This window comes from Acanthisitta chloris, unplaced genomic scaffold (assembly GCF_000695815.1).
Source record: "Acanthisitta chloris isolate BGI_N310 unplaced genomic scaffold, ASM69581v1 scaffold6984, whole genome shotgun sequence".
Taxonomy (NCBI): Eukaryota; Metazoa; Chordata; class Aves; order Passeriformes; family Acanthisittidae; genus Acanthisitta; species Acanthisitta chloris.
In genome coordinates, this window is record NW_008668671.1 from 1 (window position 1) to 11,624 (window position 11,624).

At 40.6% G+C, this 11,624-nt stretch overlaps 1 protein-coding gene across 1 annotated transcript; it reads left to right on the forward strand.

Moving 5' to 3' along the window:
* The first annotated feature begins 51 nt into the window (after positions 1 to 51).
* Positions 52 to 11,383, forward strand: RPF2 (ribosome production factor 2 homolog (S. cerevisiae)). The gene is made up of 10 exons (XM_009072987.1): positions 52 to 74; positions 1,244 to 1,376; positions 2,185 to 2,222; positions 2,811 to 2,850; positions 4,244 to 4,325; positions 4,420 to 4,496; positions 5,691 to 5,790; positions 9,437 to 9,539; positions 10,523 to 10,667; positions 10,982 to 11,383. Exons 1-10 carry the CDS (start codon positions 52 to 54, stop codon positions 11,159 to 11,161), a joined length of 921 nt encoding a protein of 306 aa, XP_009071235.1. The 3' UTR covers positions 11,162 to 11,383.
* The last annotated feature ends 241 nt before the right edge of the window (positions 11,384 to 11,624 follow it).

The window sequence follows — 11,624 nt, forward strand, 5'->3', positions numbered from 1 at the left end:
CTCCCTGTCTCCTCCCGCGGATGTGACGCGGTCGCTGTTCCCGCCGCGGCGATGGATGCTCTGGAGCGCGTGGTGTGAGTGTGAGGGGCTGAGCTTCCCTGCCTGGGATTTGGGAAACGCGAGCGATCGGCAGTGGGAAGGGTTGGGGGGAGGCGACCAGAGAGAAACGGGCTCTGGAAAACTGCGCCAAGGAGGAGGAAGTACCTGTGTGCGGTTTGGTTTGTTGCTCTTTAAGAGAAACTAAATATAATGCTGAGAACATAGAATCAACAAGGTTGGAGGAGACTTCTAAAATCATCGAGTCTAACCGTTAACCTGTCACTCTGCTGGAACCCCTGAACCCTAAACCATATCCTCCAGTGTCAGCTCCAGACACCTCTGAAACACTTCCAGGGATGGTGACTCCACCACCTCCCTGGGCTTCACGGGGAAGATAATCTACTAGAGAAACAGAGTTTTTAGACCATGTGGTTACTGATTTATGTGAGCTCTGTGTCCGTGCTGTATTTCACCTGAGGGGTGCCTGGTGCTGCAGGCTGCTTTGTGCCAACAGATGTGCCATACGTGAGGTTTTATTGTGGTGCCATCAGCAGTCTCGGAGGAGCTTTGTTTTCTTCTTATATACAAGTCTCTGGCTTGGGGAGGGAGCTGGTGTGAGGGGAAGCTTTCAGCCTGCCGGTAGGCTGCAAATTCTGGTGTAGCTTAAGCTCTAAATTAGCAGAGAATCATCATAGACTCAATGGTCCCTCTGCAGAGCCCTCCTGCCTTCCAGCGGATCCACACTCCCCCCCAACTTGGTGTCATCTGCAAACTTGCTGATGGTGCACTCAATCCCCTCATCTAGATCATATACAAAGATATGAAAGAGCACTGGGCCCAGCACTGACCCCTGGGGAACACCACTAGTGACTGCCACCAACTGGATGTGGCACCATTCACCACCACTCTGGGCCATCCAGCCAGTTCTTAGCCCAGCAGAGAGTGCACCTGGGAGACTGAAAAGCACAAGACTGTAAAATCACCTTTGCTAGCTTGGGGGGACAGAGAGGGGGAAGAGTGGCAGTAAAACACATTGGTCTGAGACTGGGATTTTGGCCTTGATTGTAGGTTGGGTTTAGTTTGAGTCATTGAAACAAGTCAGTTGAACACTGTTTGTTCCAACTCTTGTTTAGTTTCACTGTTTTTGGTGATGTCAGGTGTTGATACTAATATTAATTCTTTAACTATTAATTTGTTGTTACAGAAAGCCTAAAACTAAGAGAGCAAAAAGATTTCTTGAGAAGAGAGAACCCAAACTTAAAGAAAATACAAAAAATGCTATGCTTATAAAAGGTGGAAATGCAAACTTAACAGTGACAGAAGTGCTTAAAGACATTGTAAGTTGTTGGATGTAGTATTCAACTTTCATTTCTCTTTGTTACAGTTTGCACATTCTCTGCTGCAAGCTCAGTATTTTCATAATTTCCCTGTACCCCAAGTCTTGAATTGCCCAGTACTCCAAAGTTGTCATTAGCTATTTCTCAATGGAAATTATTTTCTTACAGTTTCTTATTTGCCAGAAGTTTTGAGCTTGCTTTCTGTGTTATTTTCTGTCCACGATTGACCAGTATATAAAGTGAAGTGTTGCCAAGTGCATTCAAAAACAAGATTAGGTACAGAATTGGGATTGTGTCACTGAGCTAAGTCACATCACAGAATTCTGTAAACTGCTTGTGTGTGTTGATATGGAGCTTTCAGACTCTCCTAAAACTTAAAGTTACCAATTCAGTCTCCTAACTCCATAGCTGAAAATATTATTGCTGTTTCTACACTCTTTTCTCTCCTTGCTTTGCTGTTTTCTTACCATCTTACCCCACTAATAATCAGGTTGTCCATCACTCCCTGTTTTTCCTAATGCCCTTAGAAGCAGAGGGATTGCATTACATGGCTTGGATTTCAGCCATTTCCCAGTTATTTCCTTATTTCTCAAGTTATTTCTACAAATAACTCTTTCTGCAGTTAATTTGGAACCAAGATTGTCACCAGCTGGAAGGGTGTTACTGTGAGCAGGGCTTTTGAGGTGCCTTCTTCTAGACTCATCTGCACAGTTACTGTTTCATGTTACCATGTAAATTTTAGGGTTATAGAAAAAGCAATGCTGTGCATGTTGTAGCTATAACACGTGTTTAACTTTGTGTTTTGCAGTATGCTGTGAAGAAACCTTTTGCTGTACTGTATAAAAAGTAAGTGTTCTCACTTTGATATGTTTGAGTCTTCTGACAGGACTTGCAACTTTGGGGAATTTCAGAGCATGACTAGAGGTGTGGGGGCTTGAACAATGACAAGGGTTGCAGAAGGTGATTGAGATTGATCATCATTTTCAGTAGACTGGAAATGAGCTACACGTGATCAGCATTGGTGGTGAGCTCTGTTCCATGGCAAGTGAGATTCAGCTGTAGGTCAGGATTCAGCTATTCCCATTCTCAGTATCTGCGTGGATGTAGTGCAGAGACATTCATTGCAATAGTTATATTGGATGAACAGGCCAAGGCAGTTGTTCATGGAGTGTCACTGCTGGTGGTGGTCTGGAAATCAGGCCCCAGGAGAGAGGAGATGTGGAGGAAGGTACTTAGAATGGCAATGGTGGCACTAAGGTATTCCTGGCATTAATATGACTTGTGGTTTGAACTAAAACTGAGCCTGTACTGCCAGTTTCCAGTAGAATGCAAAATTCTAATATTATCAGGGAACTGGTTAGAAATCCTTATATGGGTCTGTTGTTCTCTCTATTTTGTTTTGTTTTGTTTTAACTTATTTCCCTCTTCTTTCAGGAAAAATATTACCAGGCCTTTTGAGGATCAAACATCATTGGTAAGTATAAACAACATTTTCTCTTACAACATTTTGGAGCAGGATGTCCTCATGTGCCAGAAGATGAACAATCAGGACTCGTCCCCAGTGGTGTCTCTCAAGGAGCAGTACTGGGGCCACTCCTACTGAATATATTTATTGATGATCTGGACTAGGGGATCAAGTGCTCCTTCAGTCAGTTTGCAGATGACACCAAGTTAGGTAGGAGTGTTGATCTGCTGTAGAGTAGGAAGGCTCTGCAGAAGGATCTGGACAGGCTGGATTGATGGGCCAAGACCAGTTGTATGAGGTTCAATAAGGCCAAGAGCCAAGTCCTGCATTTGGGTCCCAGCAACTCCATGCAGCACTACAGGCTGGGGTAAGAGTATCTGGAAAGCTGCCCAGCAGAAAAGGAACTGAGAGTGCTGGTTGGTAGCAGCTGAACATAAACCAGCACTGTGCCCAGGTGGCCAAGAAGACCAGTGTCATCCTGGCTTATATTAGCAATAGTGTAGCCAACAACATCAGAGCAGTGATCCTTCCCCTGTATGGGGCACTGGTGAGGCCACACCTCAAATCCTGTGTTCAGTTTTGGTCCCTTCAGTACAAGAAAGACATTGAGGTGCTGGAGTGTGTCCAGAGAAGAGCAATAGAGCTGGTAAAGGGCCTGGAACACAAGTCCAGTGAGGAGTGGCTGAGGGAGCTGGGGATGTTTACCTGGAGAAAAGTAGGATCAAGGGGGACACCTTATCATTCCCCACAACTGCCTGAAAGGAGGTTGTAGTGGGTCTTGGTCTCCCTATCGACTCCACCTGGACAAAAGATCTCTGTGATAGTCACCCCTGGGTTGGTTTTAAGTAGCATCTTAGTCTTAAATAATAAACTGTTGTGAAGTTGCTCTGTAGTAGGACTCTTGTGCTAAATGTGAGAATGTTAGATTTTCCATATAGTCCTAGACTTGCTGTGAACAGAATTAACTGGTTATCCAGAGACTGTTAGGAAAAGCTAATGCACTGCATAAAGCTTAGTTGGGTAACTAAAATGAGACATTACACCTGCAGCCAACTTGCAAATACTCTTCAGGCAAGGAGAAGTGGTTGAAAGTATCTTATGTAAAAGCAAATGGTGAGGAATTACGAAAGAGAGTGTTACAGATAAAATGGCAAGAAAAAAATTGCCTAACTTGACCTTTAAGACACAATGGGAAATAAAAAAGAAGCTATTTGAACCTCGAGTCCAGCTGTCAATTTTAGCTTAAGTAGACTTGGACACGCTCAAAACTCTTCTGGAAAGTGCAGTTGCTCTTCTCATTGAGCAGCTCCTAAACTGATGTGCTTGTGCACTTATACCTTTGCAGATACTTTAAACCCTGCAACCTGGAATTCATGAGTTTTGTTCTTTTCCTCAATTGCAGGAGTTTTTTTCCAAGAAATCAGACTGTTCCCTGTTTCTTTTTGGCTCTCATAACAAGAAGCGACCCAACAACTTGATAATAGGTACAATGTCTCACTTGGCTTTTTATTTGGATGACAGGTCTAGTTTTCAGTGAATATTTAAATAGCTGGATTTCCTTCTGTTTTACCCTCACAGGTCGCATGTTTGACTATCGTGTCCTGGACATGATTGAGCTAGGCATTGAGAAGTTTGTATCCCTAAAAGATGTCAAGGTAAGGAATCGCTGATGTAGGATCTCAGTGACACCTACTGGTGCATTTTTTTAGTGCATTTTTTCCGTGCTTTGAAGTAAGGACAGTTGTTTAAACAAGTGTTCCATGCAGTATGTGAGGATTGCTGATTTGTGTACTCCAGAATGGTAATTTTGTGCTCTGCTTTTTAATTGATTTTGGTTTCTTTGAGCAGACTTGCAACTTTCTTTGCAAATGATTTTTCTAGACTTGGTTTATTTCTAATATTTTCCTTTTAATTAAAGAGTTGTATTTACAAAACTGTGAGGTTCTGCTCGTGGTTGGTTCCTGTATAAACTGGTGTAGGCTTTGAAAACTGAAGTCCTTGTTCACAAAATTATAACCTGAGAGGGTCACTGTGCTGACTGAGATGATTCCAAAGCTTTAGCTTTAGCTTTTGGTAGCACATAAATGCCAGTTTTCAGGGAACTATACCTAATTCAGACAAGGAATTAACGTCTTGATTGTTTAAACCCAGAGAAAATTCACATTTATGGCTATTTTAGGGTCATTTTGGCAAGACTAAAGCATATTTCATATATGTGTACTTTTGTATCAAACAGTTCATGCACTGGAAAAACCAAAGATTTTTTATGGTACTTATTCTCATCACAGTGTATAAATTGACAGAACAGTCTAGAAGGATAGTGAATAAATTCTGGTTTATAAAGGTGAATCTTTCTCTTGAAGTCAGATTTTAGAGTGTCTTTTCATAACACTCCTTAGAGCAGGGAAATTATAGTTAAATAAATGTACTTGTTGCTTAGAATTAAAATTAGGTAATTAACTAAACTGTTCTTTTAGCCTTTTACATGTACTCTTCAGTGTCAGAAGTGCAATAGACTTCTGTGCCTCTAATTTTAATTTTCTTGTTGATAGCTGCAGTCAAATTCCCTCTTTATTTTTTCACTGGAAGGTGTCATCTTACACATTTCATAGTAAAGAAGCTCTCTTTAATCCAGCACCAAGAATAATGCAACTCACCCTTTTAAAAACAAACTCCTTCCATACACATGCAGTGCTGTTCAGTGAGAAAAAAAGTGTCTATTCTGTCCACACTGATCACAGGTCACAGCACTGTTTCATTCAGTGCTGAAAGGCTGAGCACTTGTCAAGTCAATAATCTGTTCCCTAAAACAGTCTGATTTTTGTTGTTTTAAAACCATTATTCCACAGAACAGTAAATGTCCTGAAGGAACAAAACCTATGTTGATATTTGCTGGTGACGTGTTTGATGTAAATGAAGAATACAGAAGACTGAAGAGCCTTCTTATTGGTCAGTATTCTGATTGTTTGAGCAGTAGGATTGCATAAATCCAGGAATATGATCTGTTGGGAAATGCTGGTTTGTCAATAAATGTGTGTCCAGCACAGAAAGAAAACAAGAGCAGGCACTTTGAAGTTTCATGTCACATGGAATAAAAGTTAACTAATCATTATGACTATTGTAGCGGGGAAAAAAACTAGCCTAAAAGACTCTGAAGCTGAAACTTTGTGTCCACTGAAGTTTTGTATTTTGATTGTGGGAAAACTGTAATTTTAAAAAATGTCTTGGCCTTGTAATTCTACTGGATTTTCATTTTTGCTTAAAAAAAAGTGAATTCAGTATAATTGAGCTTCTCTTTTTGTAATGAAAGCATTTTCTGTTGGAAATTCCACCAGTTCTAACAAACGTGCCATTGATTAGAGTACTTGGAAAGAGCACATGCAGTAAAAATCAACTGTAGAGAATAGCTGTGCCCTAACTTCAAGGCAGGCTTGGAGTGTAGCAAACAAACTGGCATAAAGGTTTTTCCTATCTCAAGGTTGGAGGCTCTGGGAGATAAAGCACATTGTGCAGTGTTTCTGAGGTAGCTTTGTCAGACATGGAAGTCATACAGTACTGTATGTCTTGACACTTAAAATTTGCTTCTTGCTTGGTAGAACTAGGTCTAGTAAGTAGGGTGGTGTGTTTTTTCTTTTTAATAGGTTTCCTAAAAGTAGGTTTTTAATATTTTTTAAAAAATTTTTTTTTGTTAAGCTCTGATAAAATACTGCAGCTGGTCCAATAAGAACATTCTTGTTCTTTCAGTTCCATTCTTGAGTTTCTAGGCAAACAGGATAATGATTGCTCTTTAGAAACAGACCTTGAAAATGAGAAATTTTCCTCTTAGCATTGTAATTCCTTATAGCAAGATGTTTCATCTGGAATGAGAGTGAAAGGGAGCAGAAGAGAATTTTCATCCTGTCAGTCCATCTGATTGGTTCTTGGGGATGGAGGAAAGGCTAGTAATGGAGCTCTTAAGTCTTGGAAGGTGGGTGAATATTGAACATATGGATAAGTGAGTTGCCATACTGCATATCTTTGTAACTGTAATGAGCATTTACACTGCAGAAAGCAGGTGCATTTATTTTCTGAAGCACATCTTGTTCAGGCATCTGCACAGTGTTGGTGATTGGCATCCAGATGTGCTCATGCACCCCGTGATCAGACAGCTTAAATGGAAGACATGCATTTTAAGTTAGTTGCCAACTGACTAGGCTTTCCTGTCCCATTTCTTTTGATGTTCATCTGTCCTTTCTCCTGGCCTAATCTTTTGCCATTAATGACTCTGCAGCCAAATGTACTCGACACCCAATCTTTCTTCTTGAATGTACATCAAGTACTCCAGGGCTTAATTGTTCTGCTGACTTCTGTGAAGTACCGAGGTGCAAAACAAAGACTAAGGAGAGTAAAGGCTTGAAGGTATCAGTAACCAATTAAAATTGGGTAATTATTTGACCTGCTTCAAAATTGCCCGTAACAGATAGGGAAGAACGGACTCGTTCCCTTTCTGCCAAAGATGGTGCCTTTGAGTGGCCACTCTATTGCTAAGAAAGAGATAAAAATGTCTTTCTAACAGCAGCAGCAAGTATTTTGTCACTGTACCAGTATTGTTGGGATCCCAGAGGGAGTATTAGATAGCTGACAGCTTCTTGCTGCCAAAGCAGTGTGATGCCAGTGATGCTGGTGAGCAACCAAAGCTTTCGTTGGCTTTTGTGATATCAAAAGGGCTTATGCATGTTTGGAATATCATCTTACAGCAGTTTCTTTGTAAAATTAAAGGCAAGAGTGAACTATTGTCTTCATGGTAACCTAACCCTATAGTCTGGTAAACTGTGAAGTGGAAGAATTTATTTAGGAGAAATAAATTATTTCCTTCAGAGACCTGGAAGACAAAGACATCTCATTCTTTCTCTTTTGATTTTCATTCCCCTCAGATGTGGTAGTGTAGGAATTCATTCACAGTGCAAGTCCTTGGAATGCAGTTCATGAAATTCTAATAACTTTTTATACTTGTATTTATAAAATGTTTCAGCTCTCACAACACTGGCTGCTCGTTCTGTTACTGCACAGCCATTTCATCCTAAAATGGCTTGGCACTACAGAGCCTGCTTATACAGCTTGTGAAACCTTGAGTTCCAGGGGAGCTCTGCAATTTCAGATTGACTGTCACCTTGTTCCTCACACAGCCTTCCTCACACAGACTTTTCAGTGTCTCTCAGAAGATCTCTGGGCTCCTTCTGGCCAAAAAGGGGGTGGCTGGGAAATATCAGGCATAGAGTTTGAACTGAGCTAATGCTAACCATAGCTACATAGATCACAGTGTTACCAGCTTTTGGATATGAATTGATACAGAAAGAACTGTATAGATTTGTGTTCCAATTTAGGAATTTAGTCTGGAGAGGGAAAGGTTGTGTGAAACTCTCTGCAAGAAAGAGTAAATTAGAAGTTCTGGAAACATGTTTGAGGACAAAAGGGAGAGAGAACTAGGAATGGAAAGAAAGGAGAAAGCCAGTCTCTAGTCCAACCAAAGCCAGAGTTGTAAATTAAGAGTACATTACAAAACCTTCAGTTCTCTGGGTATACTGAAGTGTAAGGTTTCTGTAGCTGTTCAGCATTGCCAGGAAACAGAAATTCCTGACCACCTGCATTTATTGGACGAGATCATCCTTTGGGTAACAAGATGTATGATGCCACAGGAAAATATGAAAGGGAGGTGTTGCCAGTAAAACCACTGTAAATGTAAGTTTGTGTACCTGCAGAGAACCAGTTGAAGGGGAAAAATACAGCACAAGTGAACAACATGTTTTATTTGCAACTTTTCCTCCAACTACAAGCTCGACTCAAAAGAAGAAGAAAGAGAGTATTTAATTGAACAAGGAAATTTCCTGGCTAGACTCCAGCTGGTATTTGCCAGCAAGACTTTGTTTTGGATGTTACTTCAGTGCTGATACTCTTGAAAAAAGGTAGTGGAGGAAAAGACAGCTAGCCAAGGGATCTGAAAATGGAACAGAATGAGAAAGACTGATGTGTTTTACATGTGTTAGCAGTTCTATGTTTCAGCATTGCCCTGTCATGTTTATTAGCACACCTTGTTCCCTCGGCCAAGGTCACATTCTTTCTCCACCCTCTGCATATGTTGGACAGATCGCTGTGCTCATTGCAAGCTCTCTGCACAGTGTATTTTCATACCTGATACAAGAACCTTGCTGGAGGCAGCTCGTTTTGTATTTAACCTGCATTTTGGTGTTCTCTTTGCAAACTAAGCAAGGTATTTCAAGTGTATTATTTCTATAGATGTGTTGCTTATTAAAGAAAGAAAACATTAGATGCAGTGATGACCCTAACAAGAGCAATATTGAGTTTCTCTCCTGTGTTTTGGCCAGGCTGCAGTTTTAAGTAGCAGCTATTTCATGAGACTCCCACTGGCCATTTGGCTCTTCTAGAGCCATACCATGTATAGTCTTGCTTGGTTAGATGCAGGAAAAATATAGGAAAGGAGTTCACATCAGTGATGTGATGTGGGTCCATTTTGAAATAAACCAATTTGTTTTAGCCATCTATTGGGTTTATTTGCAGCCAAGAAACCTGTCATTTACTCTTTTAAATATTCTTTCAGATTTCTTCAGAGGTCCTACTGTGCCCAGTATTCGTTTGGCTGGTTTGGAGTATGTTCTGCACTTCACAGCTGCAGATGGCAAAATTTACATGCGAAGCTATAAGTGAGTATGTGGTTTATCAATTTGTTTGCCTTTTGGCACACTTGTCAATTTTTGTCCAAATTTTACCCTTAGTTGTGTAATTGAACTGGATTGAGCTGCATTTAAAATGTGTAGACCTGCTCCAGCATAACACAGAGTAACTTGTACAGCAGAAGGAAAACACTTAATCCTTAAACCTTCTGCCTTCTTCCTTGCTGAGCTTCTCCTCCTGGCTTGGAGGATTGCTCTTTCAGGTGGCAATTTCTTACTCCTCATTCATTAGTAAGGTGGTGTGAATTAATTTGGTGAATTCTGAGTACTTTCTTAGATTTCATAGACTTAGTCTGTTTTCAGGCTGATTTCTAGGACTCTCCTCACTTAGGTGTTTGCCAGAGAATGACAGGTCTGTAGGCTGCAGCCAGAGACACACAAGGAAAAACTGAAAAAGGCAGGACAAGGCAATCTTTCTTGCTGCATTGGTGTTCACCCTCACAGTTCATGTCCTGCCTTAGGAGGCTGTGAACATTCATGGCTTGTGCTCCATGTGATTCTGATTTATCTTAGAACAAAACCACTTTTATCAGTCTCATTCTAAAAGAGCCAAAACACTTTCTTGGATAGTGCTCAGGTTATCTTGCTGTAAATGCTAATAAATATTTTTCATGTCTATTCATACTCAGGGTGCTGTTTTGAATTTGAGGAGCGATATGGCTTTCAGAATACTGGGGCTGAGTTTTAACAGTAGAATTATTATACTGGTCTCATTAAAAAACCCAATAAATTACATTAACCAAGTTATTTTTTGTGTGTGTGCAAATTGTAATGGGGCAGAGTTAATATATTATAAATTGTTACTGACAGATGTCTTTCTCAGTAATAAAGTTAGTAGTAACAATTGACATAACAGTATTTTGAGCTGCAGGACTGAACCTTCCCTTTAGGAGGATGGATAAATACGTTACCACAAAGGACAATGTTGATTTTGGTTGGTTTTTCCCTTCTAGAGTGCTACTGAAGAAGTCTGGCTGTAAAATACCCAGAATTGAACTGGAAGAGATGGGACCTTCACTAGATCTGGTTATGAGGAGGACACATTTAGCCTCAGATGACCTTTATAAGCTGTCTTTAAAACAACCAAAAGCCCTGAAGGTATGTGCCTTGCAATGTGCATTACTTTCAGATCTATCTGTGCAGAAGGGCAAAAGCTGAAGTATTATTTATTATATATTTGACCAAAGCTTACTCCTATCTAGGCCAACTGAGATTTCTGGGGTCACAGCACTGCTGTGGTGATCAGCTGGCATCCAAACTCTCTTCTGGAATTGCTTAGCACATACAGCACAGATCTTAATCTCTAAACTCCAAACAATGTATGAGGCCTTGCTTTTAGACAGACACTTGATTCCCACCAGAGCTCCTGGGACTCTGTACTCAGGAATACTAACATTGTTCTTCTCTTGCAGCCTAAGAAGAAAAAGAATATCTCCCATGATGTGTTTGGTACAACTTATGGTCGAATCCACATGCAGAAACAAGATCTTAGTAAACTGCAGACACGGAAGATGAAAGGGTTAAGAAAGAGGCCAGCAGGGAAGTCAGCTGAAGATGGTGGCGTTAGTCCCAAAAAGTCAAAATCAGCTTGATAGTTCTGGAACAGCTTTGGAAACTCCTTGTACCTTCAAGTTTAGTATGCATTGTAATATAAATTGTCAGACATAAGACTGAGCTACTCTTAGATTTAGTTTCATAAGAAAGATATTTTTAATGGTTTATCATTTTAAAGGGAACTTTGGGGTATGGAGCTTTAACATGGAACTTGGTTATTTAAAATAAAAAATGTGATATAACTTGCTTAGTTTTCCAAAGCTGAGTATTTATTCTCTTGGTATTAGCAAATATATGCTAGTCAAGCAGGTGACTCATTTCCCAAACAGTTTTCATAGAATGGTTTGGGTTGGAAGGGACCTTAAAGTTCATCTATTTCCAACCCCCTGCCATGGGCAGGGACACCTTCCATAGATCAGGCTGCTCAAAGCCCCATCCAGCCTGGCCTTGAACAATTCCAGGGATGAGGAGTCCACAGCTTCTCTGTGCAGTCTGTGCCAG